General features: G+C 34.6%; 1 protein-coding gene across 21 annotated transcripts in view; it reads left to right on the forward strand.

Moving 5' to 3' along the window:
- The window catches only part of SYNE1 (spectrin repeat containing nuclear envelope protein 1), a 306,594-nt gene that overhangs the window by 91,002 nt on the left and 190,786 nt on the right, over nt 1-24,806 (forward strand). For 20 of the 21 annotated variants that reach the window (XM_039385717.1, XM_039385719.1, XM_039385731.1 and 17 more), the window contains 17 exons: nt 26-122; nt 1,614-1,816; nt 5,249-5,413; nt 6,880-7,032; nt 7,481-7,624; nt 7,953-8,126; nt 9,777-9,935; nt 11,909-12,073; nt 12,657-12,791; nt 13,625-13,783; nt 14,019-14,227; nt 14,502-14,610; nt 15,825-15,989; nt 17,861-18,028; nt 19,551-19,727; nt 21,010-21,150; nt 22,167-22,327. In XM_039385717.1, coding sequence (XP_039241651.1) covers nt 26-122; nt 1,614-1,816; nt 5,249-5,413; nt 6,880-7,032; nt 7,481-7,624; nt 7,953-8,126; nt 9,777-9,935; nt 11,909-12,073; nt 12,657-12,791; nt 13,625-13,783; nt 14,019-14,227; nt 14,502-14,610; nt 15,825-15,989; nt 17,861-18,028; nt 19,551-19,727; nt 21,010-21,150; nt 22,167-22,327 — 2,684 coding nt within the window. The remainder of the gene's footprint in view (nt 1-25; nt 123-1,613; nt 1,817-5,248; nt 5,414-6,879; nt 7,033-7,480; nt 7,625-7,952; nt 8,127-9,776; nt 9,936-11,908; nt 12,074-12,656; nt 12,792-13,624; nt 13,784-14,018; nt 14,228-14,501; nt 14,611-15,824; nt 15,990-17,860; nt 18,029-19,550; nt 19,728-21,009; nt 21,151-22,166; nt 22,328-24,806) is intronic. The other variant, XM_039385726.1, reaches the window with a different exon arrangement.

Below are 24,806 nucleotides of genomic sequence, written 5' to 3' on the forward strand. Positions count from 1 at the left end.
TCTGTTGTATTTTTTTTCTTTTCAGTCTGTTATTGAAAATAGTAAGTTCTTTGAGCAGTATGAAGTTACTTACCAGATCTTGAAAAGAGCAGCTGAAATGTATGCCAAAGCAAATGGCTCAGGTAAATGTCTATATTTCTTTTGTCACTGCAACAGCATTTTAATCTCTTTAGGTGTAAGTGTCCTCTAAAAAGGTCTCCTAATACTTGTTTCGTCCATGCACCAGAGGCTACAGCCTCTGGTAGCAATTTCACATATTCTATAACGTGTCACCTGGTCCAGAGCAGTCTGCCCTCCTGCTGTTAGATTTCCTCCTGCAGATTTCTGAATCTCCAGAGGGTGATCGTGTTCTGAGTTCCTCATAGGAGAAGTCTATCATCCATGCTAACTTTTGGATTGTTTCAGTGTTGTTGATTTGGGCCAAAAGTGTGTCAGAGACCAAATTAGGAGTAGGGAAAATCATGTTCTGGTGCCTGGAAATGTTCCCTGGCTTGACTTCATTTACTAGAAAAAGACAAATAGAGAGTTGATCCCAGTATCATTATAGTTGCAAAATTATCCTTTGATGTATTGAAGGTTCTTCATTAACTTTGAAAACCTATAAGAGGAACTCAAATGGTAGTTGAAGTATGGATATACATGATAAAAATGTGTAGCTGATTCAACAGCTGCCTTGTGTCATTCCTGAACATTGCTGGGTTCATTGAGAATTTGAGGGCAATATTTGACCTAGATAATTACAGACACAGGGTCACTTTAATCTCTGCTGACAGTAATGTCTGTGGAGGATTGCTGCAGCTTCTAAAGGGGACAGAAAATGGATACATTTGTTTGTTGAGAAATTTAAGTTGATAGTGATACCCAAATTTTACAAAAGTAAATATTTTTTACAAGATATTCTTACAAAGAATAAGAGTCACAGATTTATTCAGTGCTATTAATAAAATCCAATAACAAATTGCTTTCTAAAGGACAAGTTCTCACATATATGAATTCAGCAATAGCAGTGGAAATTAAAGGGCACCTTATCTAAAAACCGTTTAAAATATCTATATTCTGTGTATTTTATGAAGTCTCAGCATTTCCTTGGTACTTTTTCTTCTCTGTTTTTTTTCTTCTGGAATGAGGACACACTTGTTTCTTTATTGCAATGTGGAAAATATTAAAAATTAAATGGCAAAAATCACTAGCAGTTTAATTTCAAAGTTAATGGAAAAATGATCAGAATCTCATTCCATACTTTTCAATGCAGATATAATATGCATTTTTGTATAATACATCTCTTATTTTATGCCTCTTTAAGGTAAGTTTATCCCCTGATTTATTTTCTTGTGGATTTGAAATGAACACCACACGGAATATGTAGTGTGCCTGTTTTAATTTAGCATTCATTTTATGTACTTTTCACAGTCTTTAATTCACAGGTTTAATTTCTCAGTCATGGTTTTGCACTAAAATTGGGCTGTGAAGTGAACATAAGTATATAAAAGCCTACTAAATCAGAAGTTACAATAAAATATAATTCTCTGATGAGAATGGGCAATCATAACATGAAGTTAAGCTTTACAGAAATAATAATAACCAAAATAATCAATGTCTTCCCTGTATCTCAGTGGAAGAAGTTGAGAATGTGATGAAATTCATGAGTGATACGACAGCTCAGTGGAGGAACCTCTCAGTAGAGGTGAGAAGTGTAAGAAGCATGTTGGAAGAAGTAATTGCTAATTGGGACAGATACAGCAGCACTGTGGCAGGTCTGCAAGCTTGGCTGGAAGATGCTGAAAAAATGCTGAATCAACCTGAACATTCTAAAAAGGTATGCACTAATAGCATATGTATCTGGTTATTTTGTAAATTAGGAAGTGGGATGTGTTTTTGCATTTGCTTAGCTTGTTTTGTGAAATGTCATGCAAGAGCAAGAGATTTTTTCAGATTTTCTATACTGTCTTCATTCATCATAGGTATGTCAATGTTTGCTTGTATGGGATCTACGTAGATACACACAATGAAGGAAAGCATCATCTGTGATAACATGGTTAGAGTCATCTTTGACATGAATATAGGGCAGCAATATTGCTCAGAGATATTGATATTACATTACAGAAGAATGTTACATGATTCACTTAAAGGCAAATACAGCTCTTAACACTGAAGTGCATAGTCATGGCCTACCTATAAAGACACTTGAAGAAAATTATTTTTTCCACTGGTTTTTCTACCATGTAGATGACAGATTTCAACATTCATTGCCTTGCAATAATATTAATATGTATTGTTATGTTTGATGGGTAAGTAATTTTTCCTTACCTATTTCCCCGGCATTTTAAAAATCTTTAGACAAGTTGTTTTGGGAACCTGCAATTATAAAGATATTTTTTCTATTTTCTTTTGTTGTAGAGTACTGAAGCACTAAGATTTAAATTTGTGAACCTTCAATAATGACCCAGATTGACTTGAATAGTCCTGCATTTAATAGGTGCTAAATTTGCACTCAATCCCAATATAGCAGATATATTGCTCTTAACACAAAAGTAGGGGTTTTGTACGTTGTAAAATGACAAATTGACATCAGGTCAGGAATGAGCATTTCATGCTGTATAAAGGAAAAGTATAATTTTTGTTAAAGTTTGTTAGTTTAAACTGATGTAAAATAATGGAGTACACTTTTAAAATAAAAATAAACCTGTGAAAAGTAATAGTCTGCTATAATATGAATACAAATAGTTATTACTGATCAGGAAGGATGATTTCACCTGATCAAGGTGATCTTAAATAATGGTGTATGTTTTATGTGAGTAACTGGGCAGTGTTTAAAATTAAATACTCTTTCCATGAATATGAATAAAATCAAAACATTTGCTTCTCTGATCAGATTTATAACTTTATTGTTATATAACATATATATATATATATGTTATATATACCCACTTGCTTCTGATTTCTAACATATCCAACAAGTAATTCTTACTATTCTGATTAAAAAAAGCCATGTTGAAAACCTTAGACGTGAATGCGGTATTATTCCCAAAGTGCTAATTTCTTCTAAAAATTACATTGGCTCCAAACTATTAAAGATTACTGTGGTACCATAATCTGCCTATAGACTGAGATACATATTTTAGAAGTTACTTGTACCTTTAATGTTGGATCTAGCACTTCACAACAATAATATTCACTTAGTTCCAATTTAGCAGTTTTACTATTTGATTATTAGAATCAAAAGTAATTCTTATATTGGTTTGTACAATTAATAGTCTTACAGCCATCGGGAAAAGCAGGTAAAATATGGTAACTACTGTTTGGAATATGGCAGAAAACATTTTTAAACATTTCAAAATATTTGTTCTGTAAATCCACAAATATATCAGTATATGATATGATACAAATACGATACAGAGTTTCTCGTTTGCAAACCTTACTGGTATTATTTAAACCCACTATATTCTATTCTAGGGAAAGGCCATAGTAGCCCTTTACCATGATGTCATGCTTTCTTCTTCTTTTCATTATCTCTCATTTCAAGACCAGCAAATACCACTGTTCTTTTTGGAAAAGAAGGTGGGCTGTTGGCTTTCTCATAGGCTTTTGTTTTCAGAAACATTACTGTGAACCTGTAGCAAAGATCTTGCAAAAAAAGATCTGGATTTTTCAAATTGCTCCTTCTACAACTGCTTTGTTTACTTGCAGTACCTCTTAAGCACTTTCCATAATAACCTCATTGTAACTGCACTCTCCCACACTTTTCTCACACATCTTTATCCAAAAGTTTTCAGAGAGCTTGTAGATCTCATGTAGGACTTCCTTAAAAAGAACTGCATTGTTTTAATTGAGCCCAATACCTGCCAAACTTGTTTAAATTTTACACATGCTTTAGGTTGAGTCCTGAAATGTAGAGAATCCCCAGCAGAGTCTGAGGAAGGTAATGTTTTGTGGGAATAAGTGTGTGGGAGCAAGAATGTGAGTAATTTACTCCATGTGCTTTTTTCTTCTTGACCTCTAGTAAGCCTGACCATTGAATGGCTGACCAGTGCCAGATTCAGCAGACTTAATTTCTTTTGAATGTGCTCATAGAGGGTAGATTTTGCACAAAGCAAGGTATTTGCTCCACTGCAAGTGGAAGATTCAGACTGCAGATACAATTTACTGAAGTGGTTAAACTTACTCACCGATACATCGGTGCAGAGCACCTGTACACTCCTGGTCTCAGCTTTAGGAATTGAAAACACTATGCATTGTTTTCAGATGCAACTGAAAAGTCAAATGGATGTATACTAGTCAGTTCTCTCTTCAAGACATTAGGCCAGTATGCATCCATTTGACCTTTTCAGTTGCATCTGAACTGTTTTTGCATGACAATATGGTTGGATAGGACTTTTTCACATCCACCCTTGAGCAAAGGATTGTGTGGGACTGTCACTGGCAGATGAACAGTCTTGGAAATTATAGGGTAGATCGATAGTCTATGGATCGATAGCAAAATGGATCACTGCCCCTTTCTAAGTCCTGAGGACCGAGGGTAGCAGGGACAAGCCAAAGCCATGTCAGAGAAGATGTGGACAATCATGAGACAGAGATGTTTACTGGTATAGCTGGAGTCACAGAGCCTGCCTTAGGTATTGCCCATCCTCTTAAAGAGAGAAAAGGAAGGGAGGGAACTGGTCCTTGTCTTCTATACCAGTTTATGTGCATGTATCTGCCTGCAAGATGCATACAGTCTATTTAGGCTGTCTCACTGGGACAGGGGAGGAAAATATCAGTGAGAACCATTCGTTTCACATCTGCACTCATCTGCTCTGAGATAGGAGGCAGCAGCGATCAAGAATCAGTCTTCACAAGTCTTCTGGGAAGCTGCATGCGGTTCACAACAGGGGAAGAACCCCTCTACAGCCCGTATATGGCTCAGGTTACTATCAGCCCATGTTGTTTCAACACAAGACAGAAATTAGATGAGCCCTAACAGTGTTTTTAGTTATAGAGCTTATTCTTAAGGAGGAGTTCCATTTGTTTAACTGAAACTACTCACCTGAGTAAAATGAGCTGTAAGTAAACTGGCAGTAATTTTTATTTCCACAGGTTATGTCCATAGACATTGAAATTCTATTATGGCATATTTGATGTGAAGAGCTTCAGAGGATAACTGTTCAGAGTTTTTATCAAGCCATTAGCTGGTGATTAATTTTGGTTTTGTGATTTAAGATAAAGACTAATTGAAAGGGTTGTGGAAAGATGTTCTCATTTTCTTCTTCAGGATTTCTTCCGACACTTACCTCATTGGATCCAACAGCACACAGCCATGAATGATGCTGGTAATTTTCTGATTGAAACATGTGATGAGACCATTTCCAGAGATCTTAAACAGCAGCTTCTGTTACTAAATGGAAGATGGAGAGAATTGTTCATGCAAGTTAAACAGGTTAGTGATATTGCCCTTGTTAGTTTTAAATATTTACTTTGTCATTTCCATGCCAGGACAGGTTGCCCTACTAACAGGACTATAGTACAACCTAATAAGGTGTCTAGCTGTTCATAATTATTTAAATCAGAAATGACTCCCTGACAATAGTTAATTTTATTGGGGGCTCTTTATTTATCTTTTTGGTTATACAGCGTGTTATTTTTTGACATTTTCAACTAGTATAAACTATAGTTTTTTGCTATGATCACCTGTCTTGATGCAGAGAATGTTATTTTTACATATCCTCTACTGTTCTTCAGAGAAAATGATTGATTTTTAGTAGCTATTGTTATTGTAAAAGCTCTGTAAAGCTAAACAGTGAAAATGGTGAAAATTATTATTTTAACTACTCTTTGATGAAAGTTGCATTCAATTATTGTACTGCAACAATAAGCAGATACAGTGTAAGTTAATTAACTAAATGTTTTCCCCAGATTAGTCAGACTTTACTTCTGTCTTACCCACAAGGAGGCACTGATAGTAAGCGAAAAAACCTACCCTTTATCTCATTAAAGCTATTCTACTGTTAAAAAAAGAATTATTGTTTCTATATTTGGTCTTTAAAAAGCAAAGGGAAGATGTGAGCTTAATTACACTGGAGTATTTCACACCTCCATAAACACATTAGAAAATATCTTTGCTGTAGTCAATGTGCATCTAATGATATTGTCCCCTTCTGGTGATTTTAAATCACCTGTTTGAAGGCACTAGATCTGTTTTCCTTACCGGCATGACTATTTCGTATTCAGTCAAGTTAAATGGAAAAGGAAATAATGATTGCCTCTCTTTTATTGTAACTTTTCCAGACAGTTGACTAGAATGTTCTCAAGCTTTATTTGCTGATGATATTTAGGGTGATTCACTTATGTAAATGCCTCTTCCCCAACTTATACAGCTTCTTTCTTTTGTTGACTATATATTTTTTCTCACTGGCTTTTCACCATTTCTGTCATACAGCTTTTTCCACTTCTTAAGACTTATGTTTCCCCTTCTTCCAGCCAGCATTTTGTTACTGAAATTTCCCTTATCCTTCAGTTTTTCTAGGCTTTTCATGTTCTGTTCTCTTGGTTGAATTTTCAAAATTGGTATTTTAGGTAATGAGAAATTAATTGAATTGTTGATTCTAGGTTAGAAACAAATGAGAGTCTGGCACTCCCCACATGATCCAAACCTTAAAAAAGGCGGACCACTTGTATGCATGCTGTTCTTTTTAGTATCATCACTATCAAAATTAATGCTCATGATTAGTATCTAAATAATTCAGCAGATCAGTTTCCATTAAATTGTATTTCATTGAATATAATTTTTCAGCAAACAGTTGCACTGAAAACATGCTAATTCTTTAAGTAATTTCTTAATTGCCAGATATCTCATTTGGGGTGGTTATTTTTTTGATTATTCCTTTTTGCTTTACATTTTTGTAGTATGCTCGAGCAGATGAACTGGACAAAATGAAGAAAGAATATGTGGATGGTGTTGCTCATTTGACAGCTTTTATTGATGGAAACAATAGGAAATTTTCAACCCCTGTAGAAATGTCCTTCCTTGATGTTAAAATGTTTGTACAAGAATTAGAAGTAAGTATCTTACTTTCATTTCTTTCTTTCTCGTTCATAAGAGAGAAACTTGTAACTATTTAACTCTGATAGCATAAAATTATTTTAGTATACATTTCCATTACTAATTTGTTTATTTGTTTGTTTTTACCAGTGGCACTTTTTTTTTGGTGTGGTTTTGGCTATAGCTAATATGAATCATTGTATTCTATGAGTGACATTTTTAGAGTAAATTTCAAAAATACTGCCCAACTAGATATTTTTTTCTGTGTAGTTTCAAATGATATTCAGGTGAATTGACTGATACCCTTTGGCTCAGTTCTCATGCATTTGAAACATGGCTCAGTATCCACTTAAAATCAGTGATGAAAATAATTGATAATTAGAATTTGTATCTTTTATCAGTCTTGTATCTCCCATGAATGCATAAATGCTGCTGTTGAAATATTTTTTGAACCACTTGTTTCAGAATACTAAGCAGAAATTGCCTGCAATGGAAGCTCAGTATAAAGCAGTTACAAGAACAGTGCAACTTGTTACAAAAGAAGTTTCCCAAGAGGAAGTGAATGAAATGCTGGGAACTTTGACACGGATCAAAGAGCAGCTGAGCAAGGTTGCAGAACAGTTTCTCTACTACATATGTTGTTGACTGTTGAACTAATAAATAGTAAGCTCCTGTACATAAATGCTCACATATATGCATTTGAACAACTATATAATTGTAACAACAGAGTGATTCAGCGTGGAGAACATGTTACTTCTCCTAAATGCTACGATTACCATTCTTAAATTTAATATTCTGTTCTTTAAGAAGTAATACCGGATCAGGATTGATCAATCTTTAAAAAGACTAGGTAGCAACTATATAAACCTACATGCAAAGGAAGTTATTATTTATTGAATTTTACAACTTTTTCAATTTTTTTTTTAATGGTGAAAAGGTTAAGGAGTATTCCTGTGCCCTGCTGTATGAATGCCAGCGTCTGCTGTCTCCACTGGAAGAACTGGAGAAACAAATCACACATTTTTATGAATCTCTTGAAAAAGTCAATGAAATAATTTCTATCCTGGACCCTGAAGCACAACCCACAGCTGTTCTTAAACAAAAAGCCCAAGTAAGTTTCAGAAATATCTTACCAAGATCTGCTGCCTCTGAGTATTTGCAATTAGCTTTCTTAGGAATTTGGATTGCAACTCAGTAAGGTAAGCAAATGCTTCTTCATATTCAGGCAACAAATATAGCCTTATCCTAAAATCAGCTAGGCATATATACAAAGATTGAAACTTGTGTTCCCTCCTAGTGTCTTGATTTCAATCCAAGAAGTAAATATAAGACTTTTTTTTTTAATCTAGTGGAAATTGGACTGAAGTATCAAAAAAATTGATTTTTTTTTTAGTTAAGCAGATGAAATAATATGATCGGAAAATTCTCTTGGTTTTCTTGGACAATTATGAAAATTTCTTAGAAGTCTGGAAAAGTGATTTCTTTGAAGTGCACTACTTTTCTTCCTGACCAATAAACAGAGAAATGCAGAGCTAGTCAGAATTCAGTTGGAAAGTTAAATAAAAATACAAGGATTTTGCATTGGAATTGGTGTTTATCCTTGTGTGTGTGTGGTATGTAGTCTAGAAATAGTTTCCTAAAATTGAGGTACACATTTCATTAGAGTTGGATTTGACAGGTAATATAAATAAATGAATTTTTTATAGGAAGCTGAAGTCTTTCAAAGCCATTTAGAGCCCCTCGGGAAAAATAATGGAACAAAGAGATTTAATTTCATTTATGTGTTTGTTTATATGTAAAAATTAGTTCAAAACTGTAATGACTCTGGAGATTGGCCCAATAATTCAACAAGAAGGCTGTTCTCTTCCAGTGCTTTCAAGCTTTGATTGTATTTCAGTAAAAATGATCTGGTGACCTTGAATCCAACCAGTCCATTATTTTCCCAAGTAAATCATCTTCTGTTTATTAACACTGGGTGAATCACATTTCCAAACTGCAGGTTAAGGGACAGCTCCTATGAGCACTCCTCTCTTCTGTTTTCAAAGGTTAATCTGCCCCAGAGGGTCATAATAAAAAGACATGTTGCTTCTGGAGTTATTTTTGCCAGCAAGGAACCCAAATCATACCGTTTATATGGAGAGTGCTGGTTTCTGCCTGATCAGAGAGTAAACCAAGATTTGTGCTAAGAAATAGAGTGCACCTTCAATGGCAGAATAGTTTCCTCACTGCAGGATTTTTAAACCATTTTTTTTAAGCCTGTGCTACTTCATGGATGTTTTCTTTTTTCTCTCTTTTTTTCTCATTACTTAATGGGATTTGTAATGAAATCTGAATTCCAAAAGCTGACATGAAAGATTTTTTGGAAGGTGAGGAAGGTTAAGATCTCAACCTGCTGTCATTCTTATGTCTATTGATTTCACTGCTTCCTGCTTCCAATTATATAATAAATATAGAAATCCTATAACATTAAATCGCAGAATAATGTATTGATCAACATTCTCTGGAACTATCTGAAGGGCTTGGGTATCTGTTTGTGCCTTTTTTTTATAAATAGCTAGAGCTCTGTTTGGGTACAGACTTACCATACAAAGAGAAAGTCGTGTTGTCTGTGTTATTCCATATAATATTTTGTATAGTCTGTTTCTTATTGGTTCTTTGACCTCATCCCTTTTGTTCTTATTGTCAAAAACACCTTGTTATTTTACCAAACTTTTCTCTCCTTTGTTCCTGGCCAGGGTGTATATGTGTTTTTTTATTTCAGGATTTGGTAGCTTACCAAGAAAACTGCAAGAAAGATTTGTCCCTGATTGAGAGAAACAGTCAGAGTATCCTGCAGTGTGTGGCTTCCAGTGAAGTGTTACAGCATTTCCAGCAGTCAACGTTTCAGAAGAAAGTTACACAAGTTCAGATTACTTTTCAGGTAATAATATCATACCTTGGCGCATATTTTTGAAGGTTTATTCATATGATCCATCCATTTTGTCACTCTATAGCTACTATGCTGGATAGCTCTCCTCTCTGGTGCCAAGTTATTAATTAAGGATTTGACTGTATTAGGTGATAAGTGGTCAGGGGTCTGACAGTCATGTTCTCCATGCAGTTATTCAGAGGTGAGCCTACCACAGAGGAAGATGGGATTTAAGAGAGCTTTCATATGTCTCAGGCTCCTTTGGAATGAGGAATCTGAAATCCTACTGTTAAAGGCTGCACTGTCATTTTTTTTCCTAACTTTATTGTCTTGGCTAATTATTTGCTCCCATATTCCCATACATCCTTCTTCACACAAAACATGGAAGATGGAAATTCTTGAACATGCTACTGTTGCTGGTCCTTGTATTTACTCAGAAAATGTCATGGATTGTGAATCTAGAAGGTTGCAAATATGTTGCATTTGTTAATATAAAGATGTATGCTTTGGGCTATATTCCCCCTTACCTGTAGAGCTCTATGTTGTTATTATCACTTATTACTGATATTTTCAGGGCTATTCAGCCCCCATCTAGCCCAACTCTAATATGAAATTAATCATTACACATGGTGTGATTTTTGGGGTTGTCCTGTGCAGAATGAGGAGTTGAACTCAATCCTTGTGTGTCACTTCCAAGTCAGTATATTCTATGATTTTATGGTTATCTTGGAGTCAGATCTCCAGACATTGGGTTCTGTTATATTTGTTTTCAGGCAATTATTGTTCAGTATAAAGGTATCTAAACTGAATTTTAAACTACAGAAAATGACCTATCAGTAAAGAGCTCTGAGAGGTGGATTACAAAATTTTTATGGTATTTGTGGGTTGTACCTAAAGATAAGTGGGGTTTGATTTGTAACAGAAATCATTATTTAAGTTTAGCTTATAGTAGAAAAATCAGATACAGTTGTAGCTGGGTAAATTTACCATGTTCAACATTAATTATTCTGTTCCTATAAAGTTGGATAGTGGTTTGTCTCTTTTTATGTTAGAAAATAAACCTATAAAATATGGTATAACCATACAAAATGTGACATACCTAGAGTTAAAATACTGGAAACTGGAAGTTTTTCATGTAATATTATGCATTTATTTTTATCAGGAAACTTTAAAAAGATTTAGTAAGATGTTTAAGTTGAGAATGACAGATTTGATTAGCTCGCTAATCAAAACTGACTACACTGGGGTTTGTAATCAGTGAGGATGATGAACTGTGTGTGTATAGTAAGCGGTTTTGGAACTGCCTTGCAGTGGTTAAACTGCTGAACTGTTCAGTTCTCCTGGTAAGTTTTGTTACTTCTTTATGGAGTTGTAACCACTGAATAGTGCAATGCACTGGAACAGACTAAAACACAGAATAATGAAAGAGCTGTGTCTAAGGTTGCAAAACAAGATTTCAGCAAATAAACTACAAAATTTGCTGTCTTTCTTTTAAGCAGTTTTCTTCCTGGTTACTTATCCAACCTTCTAGTGTGATAATCTTACAAACCTATTCCAGGTCAGAAGACCTGTAGCATGGAAGTGGTTGGATCCATGGTTCAAACCACCTTCATGTCAAGTCACGTTAGGAGGAAGTAGTTTGATACTAGGAAAAATGAAATGGCAAGCTTTTTGCCAAATCAGGTGCTTTACATATGAAAGCAGGCTTTAGGAAAGAAACACACTAATCAAATGGTAGAGGCATTCTGAAGGTATCAGAGACATCTATATTTGATATCTACTAATTTTTTTTTTGAATGATGACATTAGCTCAAACCTAAGTATTAAAAATTGTGAAAATGGGAGCAGGAGAGGGAGAAGCATGGTGAAAAGCATATATTTAAAAGAGTGACACAAATTAAATGCATGTTTTGTAATCATGGTACAAGAGAGTAAATAAAAAACAGTGTGAAAGTGCCAGCTCATTTTCTTTGCTTGTAACTCAGAATATGGTCAGGAAAGCTGGTGAGTGGAGAAAAAACATAGAAGCAAATAGCCGTTTGATGAAGAAATTTGAGGAGTCTAGAGCAGAACTGGAGAAAGTAATACAGATTGCCAATTGTTGCTTAAAAGAAAAAGGAAATCCTGAAGAACTTCTCAGAAAACATAGCGTGAGTAAATTCTCTGACCTTCCTCATGGAAATCTTTGAGTGCATGACATACAAATGAAAAGCCTACTTAATTCTAAAATCGACGTGAGTTTCTTGCACGTGTAGAAGTTATACAGATTAGGTCAAACTAATGCTAAGATTGAAAAATGAAAAGGAATAATGATCATGACTCTTACTGATGGATGTAAGCAACCAGAAGGTGAAAAGACCCCGTAGAAATTAGGGCATGTTTTTTCAGTAGAATCATTGAGAGTTAGAATACTATATTTTGCCAGTCTCATGCATCCACTGCTCTTTTTTTCAGATTAATACCTGTGTCTGTATTATAACCATTACTTATGCACATAACTTTAAAATGTATTCTTGTTAAAATACCATATCAGTGTACTGGATGAGAATATTTTAATTTACTGGACTTTAAATAGCTAGAAATAGTTATTTCCTTAACTCAAATTTAAATTCTTCAATGCAACAGAAGTAACCTTGAAACTTACAGTGTGTGTTAGGAACTTTATGTTTTCAGGTTACCACATCAATAACCAGCTTCATCTTCTCACTTTCTCACTTTCTGCCTCAACTTCAGGAATTCTTTAACCAGTTGGATCAGAGAGTCCTAAATGCCTTTCTGAAAGCTTGTGACGAACTTACTGACATCCTCCCAGAACAAGAGCAACACAGCTTGCAGGAAGCTGTGAGAAAACTCCATAGGCAATGGAAGGTTAGTGAATGATGTCTCTGGAAATTGTAAATCTTAGTTTTGAAAAGTTTCTGCATGACCTACATATTGAAAAATAAAACAAGTAAGTTGATTATTTGTCTTCCTGTACAACTGGGAAAAAAAAAGAAAAAAAAAATCTATTTTACAACATTAGATACAGCTACACCTACAAATAGCCTCTTGAAAAAGCTCTGTTAAGTGAAGTCAAGAAATGTGAGACATTAATTATAAAACCTTCATTTTCTCCCTACATATAACCGTAATGATACCTGTGTTAATAACATTTCTTGAGAATATATGCTAGCTTTTCTTTATGCTGATGTTGGATGATTGCAATTACTTTCCCAACCAACCAAAAAAAATAATCTGTAGGAGGTCAGGCTATCAGTTTAAATTGTGTCTTCTACCAAAGACTCTACAAACTGAACAAACTTTGCTCATATGCTATGGAATTTTTTTGCCTGCAACAGTGTGTTGCTGGTCAAAGCTGGAGTGATGTATGACTGGTCTCTCACTAGCAGGCAAGCAGCAACCTCTGGAAACAATTGTGAATACTATTTTATACAGGAAATATTTGGCATATCTTGCCAAGAATGAAGATGTATCTGTAGTGTGTCTTATACATACATGTTATATGTCTCAACTTATGACCTTATATCTAAGACATATTGGTAACAAAGTGAATACAGAGAAATCCCTATCTGTTCATGCACATATATGCCTAATTTTCTGTATTATCGGTTTTTAGATAATTTATTTGTAGTAACTTCACCCTGAGGTAATAGGAGTAGTGTTTTTTCTCTGTGCTTCCTTATTGCCCCGTGGGTGTGTAGGATCTTCAAACAGAAGCTCCGTATCATTTGATCCACTTGAAGATTGAAGTACAGAAAAGCAAGTTCCTGGTCACAGTGGAGGAGTGCAAAGCTGAACTAGCTCGACAGAACAAGGTGTTATCAAGAGAAGGCAATGAAAGAATGATCAAGGAACACATGGTATGAATTATACGCTGCCATGGGGGTGTTTACAGAAATAAATTTCGATGTCAATAATAAACTGAAATTCTGACCAACATTTAAACCACTAAACACTTTGTACCCATCTTAGAGCAATTCTTGTCTTTAAAGATTTTTTTTTATCTTAGTAGTTTATAAAAAAATTATATAGATATGCTTTGTGATTTCTGCAAGTTTGTAGTTTTATTGAATTTTCTGCTTTGTCTCCCATCAGTTGTTCTTCGGTGATAAGGGATCTTACCACCTGTGTGAGAAAAGGCTACAACGAATTGAAGAACTGTGCCAAAAACTGCCAGTTTCTGATCCAGTGAGGGGTACATTGGAAAGCAGCCAACGAGTCCTGAAGGAGCTCAAATCCCAGATAGACAGCACATACATGAAGCTAACAGAACATTCGGACACCTGGAAGGGCTATAAGAGCAGGTGTCAGCTCAATTGCTAGCTGGGTCTTGTAGAGCCTTATGCATGGTCACTCCTGTATATGTCATCATAGATCAATACCACGTAAAGAATGATACAGTGATGTTAGCTTCATGTAGAAAGTTATACTTTATGTAGTAATTCCACAGATTATAATGGGGCTTTGAGTGGATTTTATAATTTTTTGCTTACATTTAAGAGGTTACTATTTGGTGGTGGCAATTTTTGTCTAACTTTTTTCTTTTTTTTTTTTCCATTATATGATGTTTTATTTCAGATTTTCTGAATTGGAAAATTGGATTTCTTCAACAGAAAGAGAGCTAAAGAAGATAAAGGAAAGTGTTAATGATACTGCCAAATACAAGCAATGTAAAGCATCTGTTGGGGTGAGCCCTTGGTTTATGTTCTAACAAAGCTATTGTCATCACTACTGGGACTCTGGATAAAATTTTATTCTGAAACTGTGCAACTGACTCACTATGGAGATCATAGTAGCTTTGCTGATTCCTGGTATTCTTAAAAACACTTCCAGGAGAAAGTTGCACATGCAGCAAAGTATGGCAGAAGTTCCTACTTTTCATAACTTAGAGAATGGCAGGTCCCTTTTCCTGTATATTTAGAACAGATAGAATAAATATTTGCCCCTCCTTCTATTCTATGCACAGTTACAAGTGCTGTGCGAAGAAAAGCAAAAATTTCTGGATTGCAGATTTTTGAACCATCTTACATTTAATTACTTATTTAAGGAAATCTCTAATAAAAATTCTCTTCTACAATAGTATAATGGGGAGGAAAAGATATTCTACCATTCACTTTTGCATTGGTGACTGGTAACAGAAGTGATAGAATACTTGAAGGTTGAGTTGGTTAGTTAAATTAGTTTTAGGCAATAATTTATTGTGTCACTTGGAACTCAGCTTGACCCTTCTTTCTTTCTTTTTATTTTCACATACTAGAAGCAAAAATAGGAGTGTCACATACTGTAGATGTTTGTGAGCTGGTTATGAGGCTAACTGTGCAGAGAAATGTTGTTAGGATGACCTTGATAGAGCTTAAGCTTAAAGGGTACTTCTGCTCCAGAGGGTCTGATTTACTCGCACAGTTTCACTGCTAGCAACATCTCATCAGCACTGCCACAAAGATATAAATGAACTACTAGGCGAAAGGAAGGGGGGGAAAGCTATTTAAGTGGAAAAAAGATACACAAAACTTTATATCACATGAAATTGTATATTTGGGAAAGTCAACAATTAAGATTTAAATTATAACTAATAATAAGGTCATTTTATAGAAAATATATATGTGATATCTACCCTTTATGTATATATTGTAAATAAAAATGTTAGTTTGTGAGGGAAAAGTACTCCACTATTACTTACTAACGAACAGTCTAACTAGTAGTGGAGTCTGTGAAAGAAATACAAAAGCCTAGCCATTGACTGGGACAGAATCTGATAGGGTGTGCAAATAGAAAAATACTACATTTCTAGTGTTAAAAACAAAGTAGTACATTTAAATTACTAATCTTTGAACTGATTCCATGAATGCCAGTTATTAATTTTGTTTATTTGACAAAAATATGTTTTGATTTTTTCTGTAGGAAATTAGGAAGCATATTCACAAGCATGGAGAAAATCACAGCTGGCTGAAATCCAGACTTGCTGTTTTGACTGCAGTATGTCCTGAGTTGGAGGCCAAAGAGACAGAGGATGAGCTTTGTAAACTTTCCAGTGACTTCAAGGGACTCCTAGATTTGCTGGCTGAGGTACAGTATGAGACACACAAGAACTCTCCATTTATAGTGTTGCATGAAATGACATGCTTCACAAGCATGAGTTCTCTGCTATGCTTTTTAATTAAACTGCAAGCATTCAGCAAGAAAAAATTCATTTGTACTCCTTGGGTAGCAGGTAAAACGTACTGACATTATTAATAGTGGATCTTTTCCCTTTGCAGAATTAGAAAGTATCATAGTAAATGTTTCTCGAATCAAAATGTCCGTATTTCTAGTTTTTTAAAATCAGCTTGTAGTGAACATCGGCAAAACTGTGATGCACATCAGCTAGTGAATATAGAATTTTACTTGTCTTAATTTACTTATCTTTTATGCTGAAATAATGCACTACTTTGAGGTAGTTTCTAGTCATTAAGGATGTGTATCATGCCCTGAACTTGCAGGAAAAGACTGCAGTTCTCTGAGGCCTGAATGATAATGAGATACTGTAACTGTGGAAATCATGGAAAATTTCTAACTCATAACAAGCAAAACATCCCAGAACCACTGAACTCCTGGGTTCTGTGGGCTCTCAGGGAACTTACTGCTTTACAGTTTATATACTTAAAAGAAAAATCAGGTGAAACTTAGAGCAACTTGCACTTAGAAGGTGGAATAGACCCACAAAGAATTCAGGACAGAGAAAGAGTTCAGACTTCAAATTCTGCTGTTAATGTCAATTCTTGCAGAGGTCTTGTTAGGGTTCCAAATATATAAAAGTTCTGTGTATTTATTGAAACTTGTCTAAACTTCTGTGGTCTGAAAACTGTGTTTGGGAAATTGGGGCAACCAATATTGTGATTGCCGAGTGTCTGCAAAAAAATTAAGATACTACCTTTTTTTTTTAGATTTTATGGTTTTTTTTCGTTGCTTTTGTTTTTCGTTTCCTCTAAGAGTCAGAACTATAGGAGAGTGCAAGTAATGGAGATAATAAAAGAAAATAAGAGGTAGAATCTTATTTTGAATCTAAAAGCATAATCTAAATGGTACTCTATACTGTATATAAAAGACTGCTGATTCTTAAGAGTCTGAATACTATTTATAAAGTTTGGTAATCAGATGGATGATACTGTTTAGACAAGGACTGATACTGGGTATTTCCAGAGTTCAGCAATGGTTTAGGAGAGTAAGAACTAAACATTTATATGATAGGAAACTGAATGACTTGAATCTGAAGACTCTCCAAAGTGGAAAAAAGGAGAGGGGAGGGGAAAGGAGAAAGGGGAAAGGAAAATATCCAGAATACTTTAATTAAAACCTTAAAACTTAGGAACTGTATGAGGAACAGAGCCTGTACTGAGAATCAACCACCAGTAGTTAGCTGAATAATGCTAAGAGGGTAAAACATTCAGATATGTTCAATAGATATACCTTTTTCTTTATAAAATTCCGCAAGCTGAGACTGGATATTGCACCACATGCACATTGTGGTCCATGTAACCAGGGTAATAGGGCATTTTAATGTATTTGTGATTCACCAAAGCATTGCTCAAGACAGTCCAAATGGTAGGAAGATTTTTTGTGAGTTGAGTATCGCAGGTGTTTCAGAATCTGGGTAAGCTTACAAGGATAAGAAGAGTGTGTATTTTCTAAGTGATCACCAGTAAGCGGTTGTCACAGATAGGTGTTTGTCATATGGCAAAGGGAGTATGTTTAAACAAGACAAAGGTCTCCTCACGTTTTGAGTCTACAGACACTCTTTCAATGTAAAGGTAAAGGTGTCAAGAATGCTGGAGATAAAAATGGTTTGAATTTAAACAATTTACTGTACTTTTTGAAAAAATATTCTAAATAATAAATGTACCCTTATAATACAGATATGCCTTTCAACATGAAATACTTAAAGTTATCTGTAATTGTAGATTGAAAATACTTTAGGTGCTGTTGGAGACTGTGTCCAGTACAAAGAAGAAGTTAAAAGTGCAATTGAAGAGTTAATCAACAACTCTAGAGAAGTCCAAGCAGAGGCTGAAAAGATCCTGGACACAGAAAGTTTATTACAAGCTCAGCAACTACTGCTTCATCATCAGGTAGGACAATTGCTCATGTCCATATACTTTTTTTTTTAAAGAAAGAATTTATGTAATTAAAAAATTTTGTGATGTACGTTAGTATAACTTGGAAGAGTTGTAAAGGAAACAGTCTAACATGGCCTAGTATTCATTTCTTTTAAGGAAAAAGGTTTTCAGTATTTTTTAAATGTTAATGCCTAAAGATGAGCTTGTTTTTCAACTTTTATTTCGTACATTTTTTTTAGGCACAAAACACCTGAAAAACAATCTTCATTACTTTAAATTTTGGGTAAATATACTCTGCAAATATATAGACTCTATCTTTTTACCATTTTAAAGCTTGCATTTCAGACTCAGTCATGGGAAATTGGGTACAATTCTGGCTTTGGAAATTTCTCTACTTCAGCAGTTTGATGTGGCCTCAACTCTAAATGCTGGAGGGAAGGTGTACCTCTAACCTCATCTCCTTCTCTAGGTAGCTACTGTTGTAACAGATAGGCCTCCATTCTGTAGGAGTAGAGCAGGAGGCTTTTTACACACTGATAATAGATCAAAACATCTACAAGCTACAATAATAATCAGTGATATGGCTTGCATATAGCAAGAATCATGGCCTTTAAGGCCAAATATGGGAAATTAAAACCTGCTCAAAGCTAATAAGAATAGGAAGAATTTACTGCCAATGTTTGGGCATTATTTAAGTGTTTTATATTAACATCTATTTCTGTAAGGTCAGTCATGGCTTACTGTCTGACCAAGCACTACCAAGTCTTACTTGTGTCTTACCTAAACTCTTTGGAGTTTGTAAGCACTATTGTATGTGTTAAGGGTTGTATTCACTCTTCTAATACTCTACATTTCTTATTCATCTTAGGAGAGTTAGTAGAAATAGTTAACTTCTCATTGAGTTCTTTTTTTTTTTTGTGATATGAAATAGACTTTTGGCACAGACCCAAAGATACACAGAGCAGAATTGATCAGGGAACTGTGAGCTTACTTAGCAAGGCTGGCATAGGTCAGACAAGTTAGAAAGGAGAAAGGATGTAGTCTAAGGAGTTTCTGATAGTGCTACAAAGCAAAACACATCCAAGAAAGAGTTGCACAACTTAGCCATTCCCCTACTGCTCTCCCATAAGACTGATACATTGCACTGATCAATCTGAGGCTCCAGCCTGTGCCTTAAGAAAGTGCAGAGTAGACCTGAATGTTTCTGGGCAGTCCTGAGAAATACATTCACTTGAGACTCCTGCTGTGATTGCACAACTGCTGTGACTTCTACTTTCTCAAATATTTTTTTGGATAAATGGCCACACTCACTATTTTTCTCACATCTGTATGCCAAGAAAGGTGTATAGACAGTTTGGAAGCCTAGGCATATACTTGAAGAGTATATGAGACTCTGAAGAGTACTTGCCAGAGTTTATCCCTTTGTCTGTTACTCTCCTTGCATACCCATGCAAAAATGGAAAGTGGTTGCATTGTGCTAATTTCCCAAAGGAGCTAAAAAGTCTAATCATTCCTGTTGGATGAATCCTTTTAGCAAAGGACAAGAAGACTCCGTGCAAAAAGGCAAGATGTGCAAAAGCAGATTTCCCAAGCCAAGAGGCTGCAGGTTGAAGGTGGACTGCCCAGCACAGTGCGAGAAGATTTGCAAAAATTGGAGGGAACATTGGAAAACATGCAGCAGACTATGGAGAAACGTGAAGAGCAACTGCAGGTGGGTCCTTTGCATATAGAAATAAAGCCCTATGCTTTCTTCCTTTTTTTTTTTAATTCTTTTTTTTTTTTTTAACTGAGTAAACCCCTCATTTTTTAAATGTAAAAAAACCTGAGCTCAGTTTCTCACCTCTGACTGTTGGTCCTTGGGGTTTTCATGGTCAGCACCTCCATGAAAACTTCTTGAAGCTACTGTATACCTCATAATTAATAAAGAAACAGTATTTTGTTTGGAAATGTTTAGAAGTCCCAAATGATTCATAATTGTTATTTTAATTAATTTATCTGTGAATTAATTTTTAGATGAAGGTCTTTCTCCTGGTTACTAAAGATGACGCCCTTTAATTCAGAGTCCTTAGGCTGGGTATTAGATTAATATCACATGATGTTGTGCAAATATAATCTTCACAACTACTGTGTGAAATACATGCCGTCATCCTAAATTTAAAGAAGGAAGGAAAAAGTCACAGAGAAATCTAATGGATTGTTTCAGCTTGTATAACTAATCACTGACTGCACTGGGATTAGAATTTATACCTTCTTGCACCCATATGTGATTTGCCCTTTGCATTTCCCTAAGCAGAATGGTAATCCACCTGTCCACTCTTCCATATAGATGTTTGAAGTCAAAAGTATTCCCCATGATAAAACACCAGATGAGAAACATAGAGCTCAAATAACTTCTTTATGTAAGCATTTATTATTGAAGCCCATGTTTTCTCTAAGGATTCCCATATATAATTCCTTAAGTTCTACTTCATAATCAAGAAAATAATTTTTAAGTTGTCATAATTCTTGGGACTGAGAATTAAATGCTGTATGTTAATCAAAATTCTGCATTATCAGAAAAGAGCAAATAAGTTCTTACATGTGATTTTCCTGTGAGTAGGGATTTTCTTCTACTATAATTTATTTCAATAAAGAACTTGAAAATCCTTTTAGATATTTTTGACTATCTGTCACCATAAGCATAAGTCTCTGCATGTATTACTTCAGACTTCTTATAGGACATTCAAATATAAGATTTAAACATTACTGGCACCTTAGAGAACAGAGTTTTTTAGCACAGCACAGTATGAATCAGTGAAAATTCAAGGGAAAAGTTTTATTTGGTTTAGAACATTTGCATCTGTTTAGTAGATGGCTTTTTGGGAGAAATTGTTTTATGTCAGGACTTTCTCTTTTTTCCTTCTTCAGTAACTTACAACGAAAAGTTTGTTTTCCCCCCTTTGATCTCTTTGTCTTTATGTTCCTGTTTTGGGTTTGTTTGTTTGTTTTCTTAGGTCACAATAAATAAATGGGAGCAGTTTGAAAGAGACAAAGAAACGGTAGTAAAATACCTCAATCAAGCAAGCTCTGTACTTGAACGTATCTTAAACTTTAGCAGTTTAGAGAGCCTCTCCTCAGAACTGGATCAGACAAAGGTATTTGCTGTGTGAAATATAGGAGCTGAGATATCTTTCTTCTTTGCTTGTTGACATGTGCTGAGTGTATTGCCTTCAATCTTTGCATGGTTTTCCATTATGCTGGTGCAAATTGCATATAGAAATGAGAGACTGCATAAACTGCTTAGATGTAAAAAGTCATTTGATGAAAAAAATCATGAAGGATTACTCAAAGTCTGCATCTGAAGCACATGCATGAAAATTAAGATGATTTTGAGGACTTCCCATTTTGTGCTCAGTAATCATCTGTGCTATTAAACCAGTGTTGAGCACTTGCATATGAACATTAATATGGTGCACTTCGGCAAGGTTATGGAAAATGTGACAACTAACACTGGTTTAGACCTGAGGAGAAAAAGGAGAGACTTCTACACTGTGGACATAATCCAGAATATGCCACTTGCAATTAGTGTTACAGAATTATCCCAGCCCATTTTATTTACTACTGGAGAAGTAATTCTGTTTTTCCTAAGCACCATGCTTTTCACACTGCTGTTTACCTTTAACAAATCCAATAGTAAATTACACATATCTTGGTTATGCTCAGCATCCATTGTTTTGGCGTATGGGTTTAACGTTTGTGAAAGAAAATAGTTGCTAAACAAAGGGAAAATACAAAATATGAGATACTGCAAAATCCACTTTGTAAATAGTAGGATCTAAAAATTAAATAAATATGCATACGATCTTCCACAATTCAAAAATAAATTTCTTGCAGAGCTATAGAATAAATTTTGATTTGTTAAGTTAAAAACTTTTGCATGTATAACTTCCCTTGATAAATTTAATTCAAGCTAGTTTGTTCAAATGAACTTTTCTTAAATGCAACATGAAAATAGCTTTCTTCAGAGATTGTTTTTAGATATTTACACATTCCAAATATACACGTAGGACACAGGTACTCTTTTCCAACTGCAAACACTGAGGAAAAATACTTTCTGTATAAATATATGGAACTGTTTATAGTTGTATTAATACGACTTGCATCCTTACAGGAACTTTCTAAACAGACTGAAGCAATGGCAGTGCAGGCTGAGAATCTGGTGAAGAATTCTTCTGAGATACAGCTTGGTTCAAAGAACAAGCAGTCTCTTCAGCATCAGGCAAAATCAATCCAAGAACAAGTGAAAAAAGTGGAAGTTACTCTTGAAGAAGAGTATGTTCTTAACAAGTCCTAATATTTATTCTTCACTATAAGATTGTATCAGATTTCTAGAATACCTTGTCAGCATTTCATGTTGTCTCATCAGCTCCATCATTTCCAGCTTGCCCTGGCATAAAAACCAAGTTATAGTACCAAATATGTCAAAAGAGTGTGTGCAAATATTTTTTTAATAATATATAGTTAATAGAAGTTACATTTAACCTGTCACTTATCTTTAAGTCCCAGTCTTGTAAAGAAGGGATAATTAAGCTCATTCTTGAGGTACTGGACTCTTTCAGAAAGAAAAAACTCAGTGCAAGTATGAGAGCAGCACATTTACCCTATTTGCCTCAGTTTTCCATATTCCACTTTCTCCTTAGGAGTGTCAAGAAGTGCCTTCATCTTAGCTGAATGCCCAATTATATTTCATAGGCAATATCAAAAGCTGCTTTTGCTGCTGCAAAATCGAAGGCATAATTTGCCAAATTTTGTTGAAAAATTAAAAGTTCAAACTCCAAGAGAAGCTTGTTAAATATTTGTAGCTTTTTGTATTCATAAAATTTAATTCCTTCTCTCAAATAAGCAGCTCAGTTACTCAACTTCAGTTGCTATTCTCCTTTTATCCATACATGCATACATTTATATATATGTACGAAATTATTTTTTGCACATACTAGATCTGATACACAAGTAATAGATAGAATTAGCACATATATCTTGTCTTACTAGAATTACTCTGTAGAATAATTTGCTGTGTAAGTTTAAGCAGGTACCACCACCTCTATCTGAATATGAGCGAGGGCAATGCCCAAATTATTGGGATTTTTTTTCCCATATTGACCACTGCCATACTAATCTGATTTTAATTTAGTGCCATTTTCTTCCTGATGTAGAAGAACAGTTACAAGCCAGAATAACTAGCCTTTGCAGTCAATTGTTATCTAATTTTTTATATAATGTTTTCTCCAGTATGACGTACTACAGTGATTTGTGGTCAAATTCTACCATCTCTTACTGAATACCTTACTTTATACATAATTTTTTTCACTATTAGAGAGAAAACTAGTGTGATTTTTCAATCCAAGAAAATCACCCTTCCAACAATGAATATTTATTTTTTAAATAATGTCACCTATTTTTAAATGAAAGTCATCATTGATATATATACCCTTCCAATGTAGATATGAAATAATTTTAGGTGAATATATGCATTTTACAGGATATCTGTGGTAATGTGACAAATAATAAAAAATGAAATCCCTTCTGTAAAACATGCAAATATATACAACTCTCTGTAGTGAGTGTAGAGAACATATAATAAGTGTGTAAGGGTTATGTTTTAACTTGCATCACCAATAAAAATCTTGGACAAGTAATTTTAAGTGAAGGTATTCCAAATACATAAGGTACATACAATGCCAATGAACAGGAAAAGGAGTGAAAAGTTTAAGCAGCTCTTCACAGCAAGAACTTAGCACACCTGTTTTCTAAGGAGAGCATGGACAGCTGTGCAGTCTGTTTGGGATGATATTCTTTATAGTCTGCGGCTTTCCTAAAACTATCAGAAAAGCAGATACAAAAGCGAAGGATTTTCAGCAGTTATGTCACTCGTTTGGTCCCTTGGTTCTGACTTCCAGTTTTATTTCCTTGGGCTGGTCTTGAGTGAAGTATTTTTGCACATTGATTTCTTACAAGTAACTTGAATTTGCATACACTCTTATCAGTAAATGGCTGTTGACACTCCTATTTTTTTTTTATTTTGAAAATAAATAAGAAAAAATAAAAATACTAATTTTTACATTTTTAGACTACATTTTTTCTTAAAGCTTCCTCTAGCTTTAATAAGGGGGGAAAGAAGTTAAAAACTTTTTGACATGGAATGGTTTTTAAGGCTATATTTAAAAGGAACATGTATTTTGAAATTTTGTAATATTCAAACTTTTATGGTGGAGTTTTAATATTTTCAGTGAAATAGAAAATGTGTGTTTTGCAAACTGTGTGCAGGGCCTACGTTAGTACTGGTTTCTTTACAATGACTTGAAAGGAGCAGAAACTTGTATACTGGAAGTTAATGCTGTTAGGCCTTGTATAATGGTCTTAGACTTCTTACTGGTGACAAAAAAAAAGGTGCTTTGCTTGCTATCTAAGACATAGAATAATCAGTCATAATCTGTCTCTGTTTAACATACCTATAATGTATGTTTCAAAGAACATAAACCTATTAATTTTGAGGGAGTTGAGTCACATCTGTTGTTCATTCTTTGGCTTGATATGAAATCATTGCAGCAGAAAACACAAACTTCCTGTAAGATGGGGAGATTGCTGTTATGAAAAAGCAAGATTAATAAAGCAGTCAAGCACTGGTGGCTATGTGTACATCCACATTACACATTGTAATGATTCTGATCTAGGGACTAAATGATTAAAATCTATGCACTCAGTTATCTAAATATTTAGATTTCTGATATAATCATAATTCCATTTTATTTCA

This window comes from Pipra filicauda, unplaced genomic scaffold, assembly GCF_003945595.2.
Source record: "Pipra filicauda isolate LSUMZ 115617 unplaced genomic scaffold, ASM394559v2 scaffold42_size3861933_pilon, whole genome shotgun sequence".
Taxonomy (NCBI): domain Eukaryota; kingdom Metazoa; phylum Chordata; class Aves; order Passeriformes; family Pipridae; genus Pipra; species Pipra filicauda.